The sequence below is a fragment of the Solenopsis invicta genome, chromosome 12 (genome assembly GCF_016802725.1).
Source record: "Solenopsis invicta isolate M01_SB chromosome 12, UNIL_Sinv_3.0, whole genome shotgun sequence".
Lineage (NCBI taxonomy): Eukaryota > Metazoa > Arthropoda > Insecta > Hymenoptera > Formicidae > Solenopsis > Solenopsis invicta.
This window is the reverse complement of record NC_052675.1, coordinates 1,364,247-1,385,125: the sequence shown is the minus strand read 5'-3', so window position 1 is coordinate 1,385,125 and position 20,879 is coordinate 1,364,247. Positions and strand designations below refer to the sequence as shown.

Sequence of the window (20,879 nt, the reverse complement as noted above, 5' to 3'; positions counted from 1 at the left end):
GAGAAGTACACGCGTGCGATGAATCTCGGTAGGGGAGAGCGTAGGGGAGAGCGCGATAGAAAGCGGAAAGAGGAAAAAGGAGATGTTGGGAAAAGAGTCGCAGGAAGAAGGGGGGGCGGCAGAGATTTTTAAGCGTAGCCACAAGACAACCAGGTCACCGGAGGGAAGGGGGGTGAGGGATGAGATGAAGGAGATGCTACAGGAAATCAGAAGAGAAATAAGAGAGGGTTTAGGAGGGGTGAGAGAGGAAATAAGGAAAGAGGCGGAGGGACAAAAAGAGGCGATGAGGATGGAGGTAGAAAGGATGAAGGAGGATTTTAAGGTCAGAGAGGAAAGATGGAATAAAGAGAGAGAGGACTTAAAGAGAAGAATAATGAAGATAGAGAAGGAAGTAGAAGGTTTAAAGATAGGAAGAAGGAGGATGAGAGAGGAAGCGAGGGAGAGGTGGAGAGGGAGGGAGGAGGTCTCAGGGGAGGCAGGGAGGTAGAGGAGTGGAAAGAAAGAGTTAAGAAATTAGAGAGAAGATGGGAAATGAAAGAAAGGGGGGACAGAAGGCGAAGCTTGATAGTAAAGGGGATGAAAAGAGGGGAAGGGAGTTTGAAGGAAAGAGTGGAAGGGATAATTAAAGTATTAGGGATACGAGTGGAGGGAAAAGTGGAGGAAGTTAGGAAAGTAGAGGGAGGTAGAAGAGAGAGGGGGGGGAGATGGTGATAGTGAAGATGGCAACCAAAGATTGTAAGAGGGAGGTTATGTTAAATAAATGGAGACTAAAAGGGAAAGAAGTATGGATAGAAGAGGATTTAACGTGGGAGGAAAGGAGGATTAATTGGAAGGCGAGGAGAGTGGCTTCAGAAAGAGGATGGAAAGGGAACAGGGTGAGAATCGGGCAAAAGGGGGCGTGGATTGGAGGGGAATGGTGGTCCTGGGATGAAGAGAGTGGAGAATTGAGAAGGAGAGGGGTGAGAAGAGCTACAGTGGAGGGATCAAGTAAGCGGGGGGAAGGAGGGGAGGAGAGGGGGACGAAGGGGGGAGGAGGAAAAGGAGAGCAGTAGAGTGTGTAGGAGAGGAGAGTGAGGAGAAAGAGGAACGGCGGACAGCAGAGGGGAGAGGGAAAGGAAGTTATAAAGTAGCATTTTGGAACGTAGCAGGGATAGCCAACAAAAGGGAAGATTTTTGGATGGAGGTTAAGAAATGGGATATAATTATAATGAGCGAGACGTGGTTAGATGAAAGGGGGTGGATGAGAGCAAGGGATTTCTTTCCAAGGAGATACAGATGGGAAGTGCAGGTAGCGAAAAGAAAGAATAAAAAAGGAAGAGCAAAAGGGGGTATGGTCCTGGAAATTAGGAAGGGGATAGAAGTGAGAAAAGTGGAAGCGGGGAAAGAAGGAATGGTGGAGGTGATAGTGGAAACGAACAAAGAAAAATGGAGATTAGTGGGGGTATATATTAATGGGGATATGGAAAAAAAATTGGAGTGTATGAAGGAATGGACGGAGGAGGGAGACGGAGTAAGGACTCTAATAGGTGGAGATTTCAATGCCAGAACTGGAGAGGATGGTGGGGGAGTAGACGAACAGAATTGGGAGGAGGAAGGGGGGAGAAGAAGGTCAAAGGACAAGAAGATGAACAAGGAAGGGAGAGTGTTGGTAGGAAGGATAGAGGAGGTAGGGTGGGCAATTTTTAATGGGAATATAGAAGGGGACAGGCAGGGAGAGTGGACTTTTACTGAGGGAAGGGGGGAATCAGTCATAGATTATGTGGTGGGAAGTGTGGAGACCAAGGAAATGGTGAATAGAATGGAGATAAGAGATTGTGTGGATTCCGACCCCCTGGTGGTGTGGATCGGAGGGAACGAGGGGAATCAATTCGAAAGAGGAGGGGGAAGTACCAGAAGAAGATGGGTATGGTTGGAGAAGGGAATAGAAGATTTTAGAGAGGCGTTAGGAGAGCTACCAGTAGGCGATGGGGAGGTGGAGAGAGTGTGGGAGGAAATGAAAGAACTGGTATTGGAGATTTTGAAGAGGGGCAATAAAGAGAAAGGGGGGATAGTTAGAAGAGGCTGGTGGGACGAGGAATGTAGGATAAAGAAAAAAGAGGTGAGAAGGGCATTGAGGAGGTGGAGAGAAGGGGAAGGGGATAGACAGTGGTACAAAAAGGAAAGGCTAGAGTATAGAAAGCTGATGGAGAGGAAGAAGAAGGAGGAGAATGAGAAGTGGGAAAAAGAGTTGAGGGAGATAAAAACGGAAAACCAGGTGTGGGAAATGGTAGGTAAGACTAGGGGGAGAAAAAGAGTGAATGAGGGGATTAAAATGGAGGAATGGAATAAATATTTCAGGGACTTGTTGGGGGGAGTAAATGGGAGAGTAAGGAGAGGCGCGGAAAGGGGAAGGGGAGGAGACCAGGAGGAGGGGTTAACACGCGAAGAGATAAAAAGAGTACTATCGGGAATGAAGGATAAAAAAGCAGCAGGGGCGGATGGGATTCCGGCTGAAGTGTGGAAATACGGGGGGGAGAAAATGGAGCGATGGGTTTAAAAAAATATGTGACAGGATCTGGAGGGGCGAAGGATGGATTGAGGAGTGGAGTGATGGGGTGATCGTCCCGATCGTGAAAAAGGGGGAGGGGATAAACGTGGAGGAGTACAGAGGAGTGTCACTGACGTCGTCGCTGTACAAAGTGTATGCGACGATGCTAGCAAACAGGTTGAAGGTAGAGGTAGAAGAAAAAGGGTTGATTCCACAGAACCAAACGGGGTTCAGAAAGGGTTTAGGGACAATTGATAACGTCTACGTGCTAAACTATCTAATAAACAGACAGGTCAGCAAGCCGGGAGGTAAAATGGTCGCGCTCTTTGTGGATCTAAGAGCCGCGTTTGATTGTGTGGACAGAGGGATATTAGCAAAGGTAATGAGGGATAGAGGGATTAGAGAGGGGCTGGTGATAAGGTGTGAAGGGGTGCTCAGGGAAACAAGGAATCGCGTGAGAATAGGAGAAAATCTCGGAGAGTGTTTCTGGACGGGAAGGGGGATGAGACAGGGGTGTCCCCTGAGTCCGACCCTATTCAACTTGTTAACGGCGGACCTGGAGCAAGTGATGAGAAAGGGTGGATGGGAGGGAGTGAAACTGGGGGAAGAAAAAGTTTACTCCTTGTCTTATGCAGACGATATGGTACTGTTGGCGGAGGAGGAGGACGACATGAGAAGCATTCTGGTTAGGTTGGAGAGATACTTAGATGGAAAAGGTTTGGAACTTAATGTGGGCAAGACGAGGATAATGAGGTTCAGGAAAGGGGGGAGGGGAGGAAAAGGAAAGTGAATTGGAGATGGAAAGGAAAGGCAATAGAGGAGGTAAAAGAATTCTCCTACTTGGGCTACGTAGTGCAAGGCAATGGAGGGCAGGGGGCACAAGTGAGGGAAAGGTTAAGGAAAGGAGCAGCAATAATGGGAAAAGTATGGGGAATTGGGAAAAGAAGGTTTAAGGGGGACTGTGCTGGTTATTTGACATGCTGGTATGGCCGTTGATAGGTTATGGGGTGGAAATATGGGGATGGAAGGAGAGGGAAGCACTGGAAAGACTACAAGAAAGATTCCTGAAATGGGTGATGGGGGTAAATTGGGGGACTCCGGGGTATATGGTAAGAGAAGAAATACAGAGAGGAAAGTTAAGGGAAAGGGCGGGAATAAGGGCAATAGGGTTTGAAAAAAGGTTGGAGGAAGGAAGGGGAAGCGAGCTAGCAAAGAGGTGTTCGGAGGAAGTGAAAGCAAGAAGTAGAGGAAAGAAAAGTATATCAGAATGGGAGGAGGAAAGAAGGGGATTCTTCGGGATGAGAGGAGCGGGAGGGGATGGAGGGGATATAATGGGGAGTAATATGGAAGGTCTGATTAAGAGGGAGAGAGAGATGCAGAGGGAGGAAAGATGGGAGAGAATAATGAAGACGAAGGGTAATAGGGAGTATAAATGGATTAAGGGGGAGGGAATTCCGGGGTATTTAAAGAAAAGGTGGGGAGAGAGTAGGTGGAAAAGGGTGGCAAGATTTAGGTTAGGAGAGGGGATGAGGGGAAGCAGACACTGGGAGGAGGATGAGCGTAAGAGATGCAGGATGTGTGAACGAATGAATGAAACGTGGGAGCATGTGTGGGAGGAATGTGTGAGCTGGGGGAATGGGAAGGGATGGCAGGAGATGAGGGGGATTGTGCTGGGTCAGGATGGGGAGGGAGAAGAATGGCTGAGGAGGTTAGAAGTATGGAGGGGAGGGAATGGGCATGAGGAGAGGGTGGGGGGGGGAGGAATGTGTGGAGGAAGATTCAAATGAGTGAGTGGAAGAAGGGATGATTGAAGAGGACTCAAAGAAACACCGGAAGCGGAGGTCCCGTTAGGTTAGGTAGGACTGCGGCGCGTGTGTGTGTGTAAATAGTAGGAGAAATAGGATAGATATAAGTATAGATTGCGGCGTCCTAGTTTGTAGTTAAGTAAGATAGTCGGTAAGGAATAATTGTACGGATTTGTACGGAGATGTAACCCTAAGGGGAGGCAATAAATTATCTATCTATCTATCTATCTATCATTAATTTAAGGGCATACGTATAATACTTGAGAGAAACTATCTCTTAAAATCGCGGTAACTTAATGCAAAATTTAATAGATATTTAAGGTATATAAAATACAACGGAAAATAAAAAAAGGATATAAAATATAATAAATTATTAACGTAATGAGAAATTCAGAAATCAGAAAGGAATTAAGTGCTCTGATAAGCAGTAAATTATGTGACAGATAAAATGAAAGATGGGCAAAATCTCTAGTAACAGCATACTTGGCGCACTTGTTTTGTACATAATTTTCAGAGCACCGTCCTTCTCTTGTTTTTTTTTTTTTTTTTTAAAGAATTTTCTTTTCTAAATATTACAACGCTTTTCATCTCAAATATAATATAGTCACAAGAAGACAAAATGATGTATTTACTTTGTCTTCTTGTGACTATATTATATTACGAGACTTTCCATCTCAAATATAATATAGTCAGAAGAAGACAAAGATATCCATCCTAAACTTGTAAAAAAGCCAATCAAAATTTGCCACTCAATTATAGAAGAGCCTTTATAAATGATTGCTCTGATGGATGTAGAGGACAAAGTAATTGGCACAGCGTTGCTAAACCAGCGAAGAAATTTTGGCATTCCTTCCAACGGCCAAAAAAATCCTATAATTTTGAATAAATTATGTACATAAATTATGTACGTGTAATAAAAACTTGAATAACGTGAAACAATCCTTCGCGAGACGTACTTAATATTAATTTTTACTAACATCTTCCAAAAACTATTAATTAAATTAAATTATTAATAAATTATTCATGTGTGAATTAATAAGCAACGAAACGTCTGTACTGTATTAATAATTGCTTGTTAATTATATTAATTCATACATGAACATTTTGCGTTAGCTCTCACAGCATTGATTCATATCTTGATTTACTTTTTCAGAGTTTTTTCTAGTTTAATTTAAATTTTTAATGCGATATATTGCTACGTGTGAAATAAAAAAATTTTAATTAAAAAATAATAAATTTAATAATCGATACGATTTATTACTATTTAGCAACACTAAACTGAAATATAACAGCAATTCTCATAAAACAGATAAAATGATGACATACCATTTAACATTAATAGTAGGACGAAACTTCCGGTCGTACAGAAACCCGACATCATGTAATGGTTGCATAAAACAGAGATAACGAAACCTAAGGATTCATTAAAATGAATAATTAATATAATCTCCAGCAGTTTTAAACATCTGCTACTGCGCGCTTTTCTTTACGCAACATGTAGAGTGCTCCATCTACCCCACACAGCATACTAATATTGTATCAAATCTAAGCAATATTGAATCGCAAGATTGCAAATGTTGCAAAAATATTGAGAAATATTCATGCAATATTAATGAGACATTGCAGTAATGTCTAATGTCCCTTGAATCAATGTTTTATAGACATTGTAATTCAACATATATGATATTGATTCAATATCTATTCAACGTATAAAAAAATTTCTTTGAAATATCCATGTAAGTATTAATATGAGTACACGACATAATCTCAATGCAAAATAATATTTTTATAACATTTTACAACACATTTTTTTTGCAATAAAAAAGAATTCCTTTTTCAGAGAATTTTTCATAAAAATTCTAAGCGGTCACCTATTTAAGTCGTAACCGGATCAAACGTTGCTTAACTTCTGAGAACTGATTTCTAGTGATAATATGTGAATACTTTATGTTAATGCATATATATCACTGATAAATCAGATAAATATATGTTATCAAAAAGAAGAAACATATATAATTAAAGTATATTATTCATATACAAAATTATTGTTTATCACTGATTTTTACACATGCTGAATCACATCTGGAATAACTTTTTTATTATTTGTTTAAATAAGAATATAAGTAGAGAACAGTCAATGTAATACAATAATTAAATTAAATACGGAAAACAAATTTTTTTTAAAACATTAAAAAAAGTTTGCTCATTGAAATGTAGATAAGGTTTTTTCATCCACGGATCCATTACATGGATATTTCGTATATCAATAATATTTATTTTGAACAGTGCTTTGCTCAAGAAAAAAACCTTGGACCTCAAAATCAAAAGAACGTAATTCCTTCTACGTTGATAAATGTAGAATCAATATTAAGTCAATGTCGAATCGCAATGTCTGTAAGACATAGATTCAACGGATATTTAGAAGTTTCTGTGATGCCCTTTCAATAGTGAATCTATATCACGATGTTGCTGAAACATTCGCAATTTTGCAATTAAATGTTACTGAGATGTTGATTCACAATATTAACAATCAATGGAGAAAAATCAACACAGATTCAATATTGAAAACCATTTGCACTTTAACATTTAACATATCTCAGTAATGTTTTTTGAACATTCTATGCTGTATGGAATGTTTCTACAATATCTCAGCAATATTGCAATTTGCAATTTGCAACATTGCTGCAATGTTGTTGTAATGTTCTGTGTTAAGGTACTCACGGCACATCAATCCGCAAAAACCGTTGAGAAATACAAGGAGGATTACGACGAATATTGATCCCTTACAATCTACACGCCATCCAAAAAATATGAGCATTAATAGAATGGTGTGAATAACTACGATGAAACTCTGGATAAGAATGTGAGATAGTAGAATTTCTTCTGTCCTAACACCTAATACATATTTACATTTGCATTATGACGATAAAAAATAAATAGATAAAAAGTAATTGAAAAACTAATTTTAGATTAGAAACTAAATTACCTTGGACTATGCTTCGATCCCATATACCTTCCAATCGATCTGAGTTTATCAAATTGCTAGATACTGCTATAGCCAGAAAGAAGGCGAATCTGCAAAAGTGAATGTAATTTAAGAAGAGTAATTGATTTTATTTATTATCTTGGCCTGATTTTTGCTAACGATAATATAAATTACGGTATCGTGAAATCTTTATAATTGGAGTCATTCCTACCATATACAGGATCTTCAAACTAAAAATGATTAGAATTTTAGATTCTTATTTTAATTCTACACTATAGATATATAAATTATAATACAAAATAATAATAATAATAAAAACTATAATGGGCAGATTTGCCAATTTTGTCGAATATCCACAATCTCTCATAACGTCTTCAAAAAACTTCGTAAAATGGTCGAGTAACTTTTTTTGTATAATAGGCCCAATTACACCATCTGTAACAAAAAATATTTAAAATTTAAAAATATAATTTAAATACAATTGATTTTTTCCTACATGCGCCCGCGCGCGCACGCACGCACACACACACACACACACACATACACAAATTTGTTACGGATAAATGTTCTACATATATGTATAAATAACGTATCACTCATATCGAGGGAAACTTGAATTTGACTACCATAAAGGACGGAATCGCTCGCAAAAAAACCCTCTTCCAATCGCTTTTGCAGACTTTCGGAAAAGTTTTGATTAAAATATATTGCACCGTAGAGTTTTCTATTCTTCATATCAAGTTTTGCTTTAGAAAAGTCAACATATTCCTGAAAGCAACCCAAGTAGGAATATAATACATTGAATCAGTATTGAATACTGGCGAGATAGCGATTCTGTACCAAAAAATGAGATTCACATTTTAGTACAGGTCTTGTACCAGAAAAACATTAAAAAGTTAATGTTATTGTACTAGCCTATTATGTATATTAGTACAGAATAGTAGTACTGATTCAGCACAGAAAAATATAAATTGTACACTCTAGTGTTGATTTATATTAAAATCAATTGTCTCAGTTTTATATAGGGATAAATTCGTGAAAGAAACACTAAGAAAATAAAAATTTGTTTTAATTATATACATGCCGATTACATTAATCTTTAAGTAACCTTTTTCGCTATGGAATCATCAAAACTATGTACAAATCTGCAGCTGAGGTTAACAAAATGACAAGTCTTTCCGTCATTCCAAGCTTTGCTAAAATTGCTGTTAAATTCGCAGTTGCTAGCTTCTTTGTTGACAATCCCAATATTGATGCCTTTAGGGTCCTCACCAAATACCATAACATATATGATGGCTTGAAATATAGAAATCCAAATTGCGAGGATTAAGCCTCTGGAAGAATACATTATTTACAATAAGTTAAATAGAAAATAAACCAAGATGGTCATAGCAAGATCTTTGGGATGAAATATTTCAAATGTTCCTATTTATTTCGAACTGCGCGCCGTTACTTTTGGTTTCAAACACAACTCTTGAAAATGAAATATAATTAAAATGAAAATCAATTTAAATAATACTGTTAACTTGCATTTATAAAATCCTCCCACACCAAAGGAAGTGAACATTTCTTTGTGTGAAAAAAATCATCTTTGCCTTGGAGTTTGAACCTGAATGCCCCCCAATTATCCGGGAAGGGTGTTTTAGTCAGTTCGACCACCGAGGCACTTGGTAATATTCTTTACAACGAGTGTTATTCAGAGAACGTCTTTAAAGAGTGATGTGTAAAATTATGTAGATTTAAGAATTGTATACTCGTTGCTGCCTTATATCTAATTTGTAGTACACAATTCGCGGCTTTAAATCAATATTATTTATCATTGCTATGAAATGTGTAGCGATTAATGTATAAATGTGAATTTTTTTAAATATGATATTTCATACATATGATTCATTAAGGTACATAAAATGGAAAGTATGGCATAATTCGAAATATTGAAACAATTGAGATTTTGTGAAAATGTTTCTGCTGTATAGAAATTAATGACTAATAAATACTTACGGGTAATCACGCAAAAATTGAATGTCATTTTTGGATAGTAATGCTTTGAACCTCTTTAATCGCGAAACATAACGTTTTGAATTTAGTTTGCACTCCGAAATTCCCTTAACAATTTGATTCATTTTTGTTATAAAATAATACAAGTTTACATAATTTAGAAAAAAATGATTACAGCATATATTATTTTCATACTTCTGTTGGCCTGTATCTATCTTGATACAACACGTTGTTACTGGTGACCTCCGATAATCTCCGATACCTTTCATTCGCTGTGTTCTGTTCTTTGCACAATTTCAAGAAAACGTTCTCTAAAGACTCGCATTGAAATTGCGTCAGCAAATCACGCGGTGCCGATTCCGCCAGCAATTTACCATGTCTCATTAAACCTATCTGCGGATCATTGAAGTTACACAATTAATTTACACGACCAAATTTTCGCCATTAATATAAAAAGTTATTTTTTAACGTTCGGGATGTTTTCTTGCAATCTCTTTATACGGATATTTTCAGGATTAATTTAAGTAAATTAGTAAAACCGAGACTCACTTTATTAGCCTTTGTTTCATGGATATAATGTGTAGTTATTAACACAGTGACATCTTTTTCCTGCGTGAGCTTCTTCAGGTAAGTCCAAATACTGTGAAAAAAAAGTATATTCATATATTTTTCAATCACTCTTTCTGTTTATAGCGTTTAAAAAGAAAACTCACTCCTCCCTTAAATTTGGATCTAAATCCACAGTGGGTTCATCCAGAATTAGAAGTTCAGGATTATGTATCAACGCGCTGGCAAAAGAGACCCGTCTTTGCTCACCACCACTCATGTTTTTCACCAGGTGATTCAACGGGGGTAATTGAAGTAATTTTGAGAAAAAGGTGAGATTGCCTCTTAAAATAAAATGAAAAAGTTATTGAGAGTTGAAACTTCATGAAATATTGCTAACGAATAATTCAAAACATAAACTGGAACCGTTTGAAATACATTTTAAAAAAAATATTTTGTAAAATTGTGTTCAAGACTAAAATTGTTATTACTTATCTTACCACGATAAGTAATAACCACTTCAGTCCATTTAACCTTATGTCAATCGCGAAATCGTAACCAAAAATTCTAAAATGTACTCTTTAATTCAATTTTGTTATTGTTATTAAATTTTGTTCAGTATTCGCTAATTCGAGTAATAGTTTCATTTCGTCAATTTCACGCGTTCAGTAAGAGAACCTTCAAAACGAGCAAGTTTCAAACCAAAATCTCGTTAATCTTACAAGCATTTATTTTTATTTCGTTTACGGAGAAAAGAAAGTCGGCGAATGCGATTCCTCCAAAATATTTGTCAGTTCGATAAGACCTCTCATTTGTTCACATTAATAAATATTCAGAGAATAACAGAGATCACTCGCCGAGTGACAAACGTTACCTTGTAAATTGATGAAACAAACATTTAAAAATCAGACTTAAATGCTATGATATTAAAGATGATTTGGTTACTCATCCAAATCTATGCACAATTCAATCACTCGACCAAGCTTTTCTTACTTTTGCTCATACCCAATTTGACGACCAACTGCTTAGCTCGTTTGCTCGATTTTTGTTGCTCTTGCATTTTATCTCTTTTTTGCTTACACTCTAATGGTGCTATCGCTTTTTAAAACACATGTCTCGCTCCAATCTGCGTACTTCGCATTCTCTCTCTCCTCCCCCCCCCCCCCCAAGTGGCACCGGCCTTCTCATTCGCGTGTCGATTCTTATGCGACACAATACGCGATCAATTTGAAACTTCTCAGTGTACACGCGAGAACAACTGCTTAGGGTCTGTTTCACACCGATTAACTGAACTGACCGGTTAAGTATCAACAGTGATTGGTTATTTATGGTCAATTCTACTTAACGACAAATCCAATTGATCAATTCCTATAGAAAAATCAGCCGATTAAATTAACCGAAGGTTGTGAAACTGGCTCTAATGGTCTTTCCCTATTCATCTAATCTGTACTGTACCGATTTCCTTATCATCGAGCCCATTGATCCTGCCAAAGTAATAGAAGGCATTGCTCACAGAGAACTCTTTAACCAAACCGATATCTTGCGGCATGTAACCCACTCGAGGCCCGGGGATGCCAGAGTCCTTGTTGCCCGGAGTTCCTCCCAAAACCCATAACTCTCCGCTGTCGAAATATCGAATTCCGACGATGCAGGACAACATAGTGGTTTTTCCACGTCCGCTGGCCCCCAATAGTCCGTATCTGGATAAAGGAAAGATTTCGCTTACATTCCTCATCTTTAAATTGAGTATTTCCGTGGACAATTTGTTAGAATTCGACTACAGACCCTAATAATAGAGATAATTGGGGTAGTTGTGTCCACAATAGCTATAATACCCTCTTCTTCTTCATATACAGGGTTTGTCCCAAAAATAATGAGCCTCATTTTTTTGTCACGCGACTGTACAGCGCACACCTGCGCGACCGGTTAGAAGTGGTGAGGGGCGGGGGACTCTAAGCTTGCCAGCGACGTCTAGTTCAGTTGCGTACGAGCTCTCGGAACGGTGAGATGTCATTTTTAATAAACCTCCGCGCAGAGCCTCGTCGTGGTTAGGATGGAGAGAACTTTGGAATAACGCCATGCGATAAAATTTTACGTCAAACTTCAAAAGACGGCGAAGGAAACGTTTGATATGCTCACTCAGGCCTTCAAGGATGATTGATTGTCGTACTCGCAGGTCAAAAAGTGGCACAAGTCGTTCGTTGACGTTCATGGACGCCCAGAACGGGCCTCATCGGCCACTTCTTCCCGGCTTTCCTTGAACGACTTGTGCCACTTTTTGACCTGCGAGTACGACAAGCAATCATCCTTGAAGGCCTGAGTGAGCAAATCAAACGTTTCCTTCGCCGTCTTTTGGAGTTTGACGCAAAATTTTATCGCATAGCGTTGCTTCAAATTTCTCTCCATCCTAATCACGACAAGGCTCTGCGCGGAGGTTCACTAAAAATGACGTACCACCGCTCCGAGAGATCGAACGCAACTGAACCAGTTCCCCCACTTCCCCACAGTACCCCTCCACTTCCAACCGGTCGCGCAGGTGTGCGCTGTACAGTCGCGTGGCAAAAAAATGAGACTCATTACTTTTGGGACATTACTTTTGGGACCCTGTACATATGTCTAATTAATAAATTATTATTTAATAATAAATTATTGAATAATGAGAGACTTCCGTTTCCGGTAGCGAGAGTGATAGTCGTGTGTTTGTAAGGGTGTTTGGTGAGATTGTGTTTTTGAGAAGAAGAAGGGCAGGATTGGAGTAAGGGGGTGAGGGGACGGAGAAGTAGCAGGTGGAGTTGGGAGAATAAGGGATAGGACAGGGGTAAGGGAATAGGGAGACAAGAGTGATAGTAGGGTTGGGACGGGATTTGGAGGTTAGACGGGATAGTAGGTATAGAGAAAAGAGAGGAAGCAGAAAAGAGGGAGGATAGCGACATCGGGCGGTAGAAGTGAGAAGCATAGCAGGAGAGAGTTAGTGCAGTCGCGGGAAATTTTGAATTGGAGTAATCTCCTGAGTATCCAATATAATATCTTAACATATAATTTGGTATTTTTACATTTCCTAAACTTAATTGATTTGTTTTCTTAGATTAAAAGTGATAATCTTAAATATAAAAGGAGTCATTCTAGTAAATATTTTAAATAGGAAAATTGGCAGGTTAGAAGAAAGACGAGATGGAGGAAGAAAAGAAGGGAGGGAAAGAGAGGGAAAAGGAAGTAGAGGGGAACGGAGAGGAAAAGAGAAGAGTAGGAAGGCCGAGCAAGGCAGAAAGTCTTATGAGGGAAAGATCAAATAGTGCGCCACTGCTAGAATTGTTGAAGAGAGGAGAGAAAAGGAAGGGTGAACAGGGGGAGGAGACTAGAGTAGAGGAGGGAGAAATCTTTAAGAGGAGCAATATGGTAAAGAGATCGCCGGTAAGACAAGAAGAAGGAGGGCTAAGGGAGATATTACGGGAGGTGAGGGAAGGTTTTAAAGAAATGAAAAGTGAATTGAGAGAATTGAGGGACGGTAGAGAGGAGATGAGGGAATGGATGGAGGAAATGAGGAAAAGAGTAGACAATTTGGAGAGAAGAGTGGAGGATATAGAGGAAGGTAGGGGAAGGGCGGAGAAGGTGACGGAAGGAAGGGAGAAGGATAAAGGAGAAGAGATAGAGCAGATGCAGATAAGAGGAAAGAGTGAAACGAAGGAACTAGAAGAAAGGATGAGGAGACTAGAATTAGAAAGGGAAAAGGGGGAAAGGGAGAAGAGGAAAAGGAATATAATTATAAAGGGGGTAAGAGTAAAGGAGGAGGGAAAGGAGGAATTAAAAAGAGAGATTGAAAAGATAGTAGAGGCAACGGGGGTGGTAGCAAGAGTGGAAGGGGTGAGGAGGATAGGGAATAAAGATAAAGATAAAGATAAGGGGGGAGGGATCATGGTATGGGTGAGATTAGCGAGTGTGAGGGAGAAAATTGATGTGATGAAGGGAAAGATGAAGCTGAGGGATAGGAAGGAGTGGATCGTGGACGACTTGACGGAAAAAGAGAGAAGGGTAGAGTGGTGGATAAAGAGGGAAGCAGAAAGGAATAGAAGAAAAGGAAAGAAGGTAAGAGTAGAATATATGAAAATGTGGATCGAGGATAAATTGTGGATATGGGATGAGATCAAAGATCAATTAAGGGAATGGAGGGGAAGAGATGTAAGAGTGGAGGAGAGAGGAGGAAAGGAGGAGAAAGGGAAAGAGGTTTTTTAATAGAGGGGGGTGGGGTGGGAGAGAGGGAGAAGGATGGGAATGAGGGAAATGGAAAATATGATAGAAGGAGGAATAGAAAAAGGAGGGACAGTAAAGAATATAAAATAGGATTTTGGAATGTAGCAGGCATGGAAAATAAAGAGGAGGACTTTAGGGAGAAATTGAAGAAATGGGATGTGATGTTTTTGAGTGAAAGATGGTTACAGAAGAAAGGATGGGAGAGGGTGAAAAGATGGTTACCGAAGGGATACATTTGGGAGGTGCAAGAAGCGGGAAGAAAGAGCAAAAAAGGGAGGGCAAGGGGGGGGATGATTGTAGGGATTAGGGATGGGATAGAAAGAGGAAAAGAGAATAGGAAAAGGAGAGAGATGGGTTTACAGGTGAGTATAGTCAAATTAGGAGGAGAATGGTGGAAACTAGTGGGTGTATACGTGAATGGGGATTTAGAGGAAAAAACGAGACAATTAAGAGAGTGGATGGAGGAGAGAGAGGAGGGGATAAGTATATTAATAGGGGGGGATTTTAATGCGAGAACGGGCAGAGAGGGGGAGGTATAAGAGAGGAGGAAGAGGGAGGGGTAGGGGAAAGAGAGAGAAATTCAAAAGATGGGAAGATGAATGGAGAGGGAAAGAAATTGTGTGGTTTTTTAAAGAAATTAGGATGATCAATTCTGAACGGATGTATAAAGGGAGATGAGGAGGGAGAATGGACATATACTGCTGGGAAGGGGGGGGGGGCCGTAATTGACTATGTAATCGGAAATGAGGATACGAGAGGTAAAGTGGTAAAGATGAAGGTGGAGGACTGGGTGGACTCGGATCATCAGCCATTAACAGTGTACGTGAAGGGGGGAGGAAGGGGGGAAGAAAGGATTGGGAAAAGAAAAGGAAGAGATTGAAGAGGGGTGTGGACGGAAGAGGGAAGGAAGAAATTTGAGGAATACATGGGCAAGAGGGATAATGTTTCGGAGGTGATTGAGGAGGATTGGAGGAAATTGAAAAAGAGAGTGGAAGGAGCATTGGAAAGAGTAGAGAGAAAAGAGAAAAAGGTGCGGAGAGGATGGTGGGATATAGAATGTAGGAATATGAAAAGAGAAGTAAGGGAAGAGTTTAAAAAGTGGAAGAAAAGAGGAGGGAATGGGGAGAAATATAAGGAGATGAGGAAGGGATACAGAGAACATTGTAAGGAAAGGAAAAGAAGGGAAAGAGAAAGATGGGAGAAAGAATTGGAAGGTGTAAGAACGGAAGGGGATGTTTGGAGGGTAGTAAATAGGGGGAGGAGAAAGAGAAAGAGAGTCACGGAAGGGATCGAAATGAGGGAATGGGAGGGACACTTTAGAAAGGTGTTGGGGGGAGTAGAGTGGAGGGTGAGAGGGGAGGTGAGGGGAAGAGAAGGAGTGGAAGATGATATCAGTAGGGAAGAAATAGCAAGGGCGGTAAGTAACCTGAAGGAGGGAAAAGCGGCGGGAGGGGATGCTATCGTAAATGAAGTATGGAAATATGGGGAAAAAGAAGTAAAGGAATGGCTGTGGGAAATATGTGACAGAGTGTGGAGAGGAGAGGGGTGGCCGGAGGAGTGGAGGGAGGGGGTGGTAGTGCCGATAGTGAAAAAGGGGAAAGGGGAGAGGGTTGAAGAATATAGAAGGATCACGCTAACGCAGACGGCATACAAGGTGTACGCAGCGGTACTTGCGGAGAGATTGAGGGAGGAGGTGGAGAGGAAGGGGATACTCCCACCGAGTCAAACGGGGTTTAGGAGAGGGTTAGGCACAATTGATCAGATTTACGTGCTGAATTATATGATAAACAAGAGGGTGGCAGTAAGAAAAGGCAAGATGGTAGTGCTATATATAGACCTGAAAGCTGCGTTTGACTCGGTGGATAGGGAAATCCTCATACAGATGATGAGGGACAGGGGAGTTAGAGAAAGCTTGGTCGTGAGGTGCGAGGATGTACTGGAGGAGACCCTAAGTAGAGTGAGGGTGGGGGAAAAGGTAGGGGAAAACTTTTGGACGGGGAAAGGGGTGAGACAGGGGTGCCCTCTGAGCCCATGCTTATTCACGATATTGCTGGCGGATTTGGATGAGGAGTTAGAGAGGGAGGGATGGGGAGGAGTGAGGGTAAAGGGAAGGAAAATATACTCGCTAGCGTATGCAGATGATGTGGCAGTTGTTGCAGAGGAGGAGACAGGGATGAAAGGGATGATTAAGGCATTAGAAAGCTACATAGAACGGAAGGGACTAGAGGTCAATGTAGAAAAGACGAAAATAATGAGGTGTAGAAGGGGAGGCGGAAGACAGAAAAAGATGGTGTGGAAATGGAAAGGAAAAGAGATAGAAGAGGTGAGAAAATACAAATACCTAGGGTATGTAATGATGGCAAATGGGGGTCAGAAAGAACATATAGAGGAGAGAGTTAACAAGGGAGCAGTGGTGATGAGAGAAGTAAGGGGAATAGGAAAGAGGAGATTTGGAAAGAACTGGGCTAGAAGGATGTGGTTATTTGATAGGTTGGTATGGACGGTGGTTAGCTATGGGGCAGAAATTTGGGTGTGGAAAGAAAGGGAAAAGGTAGAGAGGATACAGGACAGGTTCTTGAAGTGGATTGTGGGGGTTGGGAGGTACACGCCGGGGTACATGGTGAGGGAGGAAATGCAGAGGGAAAAGTTAAGGGGGAGGGCAGGGTTGAGGGCATGGAGCTATGAAAAGAAACTGGGAGAAGGAGGAGGAGGAGAGCTGGCGAGGTTGTGTTTGGAGGAAATGAGAGACAGGGCGAAGGTAGGAAAAGTAGTGGGTAAATGGGAAGAGCAAAGGAGAGACTTTTACGAGGAGAAGAGCTGGAACCTAACTGAGATAGAAAAGATGAGAGAGGAGGGAGAGCTGAGGGGGGAAGAGGTAGTGGCAAGAGAGAGAAGGTGGCAGGAGGAGGAAAGATGGGAGAAAATTAGGGGCTCAAGATATAACTTATGGTATGGTAGGGTGAAAGGTAAGGGGGTGCCAGAGTACCTAAAGAAGGGATGGAAGGAACAAAGATGGCAGAGAGTGGCGAAGTTTAGGTTAGGAGACGGGATGATGGGGAATAGATATTGGGAAGGGGATGAAGAAAGGAAGTGTAGAATATGTGGAGGTGGAATGGAAACTTGGGAGCACGTATGTGAGGAATGTACGAATTGGGGGATTGAAAAAGGATGGCAGGAGATGGTGGATGAAGTCTTGGGAGAAGACGGGGAGGGAGAGATTTGGATGAGGAGATTAGAGGAGATGAGGGAGGGAGGAGGATGGTTGGGTGTGAATGAGAGTGGAAGGAAGAGAGGAAAATGCGGCGGAAACGGAGGTCCGGAGAGTGAGTGTGGATGTATGGATGGATGAATGATCTTTCTCTCTCTCTCAGGTGTTGGATGGGATGCGAGGAATAAAAATTGCGAGGTTTAAATTTTGTAAGCGGAGCGGAGGTCCGCAGTGTACTCCGCAAGGAATAAAGTACCTTATATATATATTGAATAATGAATTATCATACGATAATGATTTATTATATGTAAACATATATGTAAATTTCTTACATGGTACCCCTAGAAATTGTCATATTCAGACCGTTGAGCACTTGCTTTTTCCCATAATGCTTTATGGCTTTCCTTACGACCACTGCCTCTTTCTGCATCATTTTGCGAAATGGTGATGAGTGTTCAATCAGTGACTAAACTGTAAATAAAACAAAAACTTATAAGATAAGGATTTACTAACATTCTATTTATTTTTAATGTTAATTTGTAACCAGAAGAACTCGATAGATCATGTGCAGTATCATAACTTCGTCGAAAGATTCCACGAAATTTGATCAAGGTTATTGGACGTCTAAGCGCTTATTATTACATGTAACACTTCGTAACCACACGAAATTTCAACATCCGGCTGCTCCTCGCTTAACCCTTAAACACGTAAGTGGGTCTGAGAGACCCCATATGAAGTTTTGAACGCTTGCTATGTGAAGACGGAATGAGGAGGTTCGGACCAAGACGTAAAAAAAGTTTGAAATCTCCTCTTTCGATTGATATGGTTGATCAACTTTTTTGGTCAACTAGAATTCGAACGGTACGGCAACAAAGTTTTGTTAGGGTCAATGCGACCCATATAGTGTGTAAGTGAAACTTTTTTGTGAGTATTTTACATAAAAAAGGTGGACAAAATACGTTCGAACAGGTCGGTTTGCGGATGTTACTCGCATATACTCTGTCTAAAGTTGAATACTATAAAAAAAGAGTTTTTCCGAAATATATCATGAAACATATCATCAATATCATCAATTTTTAATTTTAGACACAATTTAATCAAAAATACCTCATATTTGTCTTGTTACATAAGTATATTTTTTAGTAGAAATGACAATGATATAATTTTTTTTGAAAGTATGAATCTTTAGCTTTAAAACGCTGTATTGTGTAGTTCTTCAAAGTTTTTTGTTGCAAAGATATGATTTTATTTTTAAAGTGGATTTTTAGATACCCAAAAATACCTCATATTCTCCATGTTACATAATTATACTTTTTAAAAGGAATGACTTTGCCAAATTTTATTTTGAAAGTGTGACTCTTTAGCTTTAAAACGCCGTATTTGAAAATCCTTAAACGTTTTTTGTTGCAAAGATATGATTTTTTGAAGGAAAAGTGGATTTTTGATCATTTTCTCATTTTTGCTTAATGGTTTTGCTTTTATAACTTCACATTAAATTATTTTTCGGCAATGCCGATTGTGCAGTAACACTCCTGAGATTTTGAACTTCTGTTTAAAAAAAAAAAATCGTAGAAAAATATTGATTGTAATCAAAGTTACAGCTTCTCAAAGTTGAAAAAGTCTCCCAGACCCAAAAATGTGTTTCCATATTTTACAAGATCGGCGTGTTTAAAGGTTAATATATGTATGGTTCGCTTAATGTAAAAAGTTCTTCGTGGTAAAGGTTCGTAGTCTATTTTGTGACTCAACAGTTTCGTAATCGTTACAATATCGTTGCGCAACTCTTTTACTATACGTTACCATATTTTACTATATTTTACTTAATGTATATTACCGTATGTAAATAATTTGATTAAAAATCGTAGATCACAATATTACGACTTTTCAGTGTGAAGTGAAACGTCAGACTCAGTGCAAGTTTATTGCATAAAATCAGGAAATCGAGTAGCATCGACTTGCATACTTTGCTCGTTCAAATTATGCGCCGTCATATTTTGTATGCAACCGACAACGTTATTCGGAATTAGTGCAAAATTTTTGTACAAAAGTGCAAAAATTTGGCACTAGATTTAACCACGATCTTTGCGCGCATTGATTATCTCCAATGAAACATGAAGTCCATTGAGTGCACACCAGTTATGTCAATGAAAAACACATATCGAGGTTACTTTGCAATACTCTGCATTGCGTAGTTACAGAAAACAAATGCGTTGCACGAGATGTACAGAGATTAGAATAAATTAATAAATTAATAGGCGTACAGACAATTAAGGAAATTAACGTATGTAGATGACACAATGACGTTAATAATTACGGTAACCATATTTTCTTCAAAAAAACAAACGACAAATCCGAAAATTTTAAAGCTTATTCCTAGACGTTTCCAAACTATTTTATGGTAATTGGGAATCGATGCATTTTGAAATTTTCTTGTGTAGTATCAAAATAAAATAAAGTAATTTGCAGGTTTCTGATAATTCTAAACTGATTCAATTGTGTTGGAACAAACTCTTGATTTAAATTTGGAAGAGATTTGAGATAATAAAAAATGAAAATGAATCTAATCTAAATTTTAATTAGATATACAATTAATTAGATATAAATATACAATTGTATAAGATAAATTATCTTTATATACATATATTTATATTTTATACATTTTTGACATATATATATATTTTTTATTAATAAAAATTGTGAATCTTTTAATGTATTTCTGAGAAAAATGTGTTTATTTTAAAAGATTATGATTATTGTTAAAAAAATTCTAAGCAATTTCATAATTGCATTTTGTATAAATGCAAGCTTTAAAAGTGTTAACCTTAAGTTGGAATTTTTCTCTACTGTAGATATTATTTATTATTAAGAACATTCTTTTAATAGAAGCGTTTGAGTCAAGCAGACATAAACAAAATTCTTCAATTTTTTAAATATGTTTTTTCAACAAACTCTAGTAAAATTAGTCGAATAAATTCACAGAAGTGCCAATAGCAGTTCAATGTATCAGAATTAGCTTCACTTTTTCTCTTCTGACATAAATTTTGTTCAAACGCTTTCGTTAAATTCGTACATATGTATACTTATCGTTTTCAGTACGAAAAGTATATATGATTTACAGCAGGTAACAGTAGGTCTCTTTGATAGCGCTAAATAACTAATACCGCCTTTGCATAAAATTAAATTTATCAACTAATTTTATAAGAATTTATTCCTTAGTATCATCTTAGACATTGAACGTTAATTGAAAAAAATTCCGTTAAATGAAAGACAAATAAAGGACAGAATGTTAAAATATAGAAAAAAAATTAAGTTTCAGGGAAATAAATAAATTTAAAAAACAGCTACTTGAAATAAAGAACTGTCCTCTGAAATAAAGAATGTTCATTGTAGTTACCGATGGGCCAATTTTGATCCGCGACAGCTTGAAATAATTTTCAGCAGGACGAGACGGAACGGCGACTGGAATTCTTCGTGCGAAGAGAGCGAAGCGCAAGCAAAAACGAGAAAAACGGACGCTTGCGTGCTATGCGAGCCGAATCCACAATTCCGGGGATCGACAAC

At 39.0% G+C, this 20,879-nt stretch overlaps 2 protein-coding genes across 2 annotated transcripts in view; one reads left to right on the top strand and one right to left on the bottom strand.

Annotated features, from left to right (window-relative positions):
• The first annotated feature begins 1,330 nt into the window (after positions 1-1,330).
• Positions 1,331-2,536, top strand: LOC120359229. The gene has a single exon (XM_039456036.1). The coding sequence runs from the start codon at positions 1,331-1,333 to the stop codon at positions 2,534-2,536; it is 1,206 nt and encodes a 401-aa protein (XP_039311970.1).
• A 2,453-nt stretch (positions 2,537-4,989) lies between these two features.
• The window catches only part of LOC113005845 (ABC transporter G family member 20), a 52,831-nt gene continuing 36,941 nt past the window's right edge, over positions 4,990-20,879 (bottom strand). Inside the window, 15 exon segments of the mRNA XM_039455707.1 lie at positions 4,990-5,037; positions 5,039-5,202; positions 5,659-5,745; positions 7,054-7,227; positions 7,319-7,407; positions 7,478-7,548; positions 7,638-7,753; positions 7,891-8,086; positions 8,427-8,652; positions 9,320-9,423; positions 9,512-9,709; positions 9,866-9,956; positions 10,030-10,204; positions 11,318-11,562; positions 17,651-17,789. Of these exon segments, the coding sequence (XP_039311641.1) occupies positions 4,990-5,037; positions 5,039-5,202; positions 5,659-5,745; positions 7,054-7,227; positions 7,319-7,407; positions 7,478-7,548; positions 7,638-7,753; positions 7,891-8,086; positions 8,427-8,652; positions 9,320-9,423; positions 9,512-9,709; positions 9,866-9,956; positions 10,030-10,204; positions 11,318-11,562; positions 17,651-17,751 (2,085 nt within the window). The 5' untranslated portion in view covers positions 17,752-17,789.

Excerpts from the sequence above, each read along its gene's own strand:
- LOC120359229 (XM_039456036.1), top strand. The coding sequence starts at position 1,331 with ATGGTCCTGGAAATTAGGAAGGGGATAGAAGTGAGAAAAGTGGAAGCG.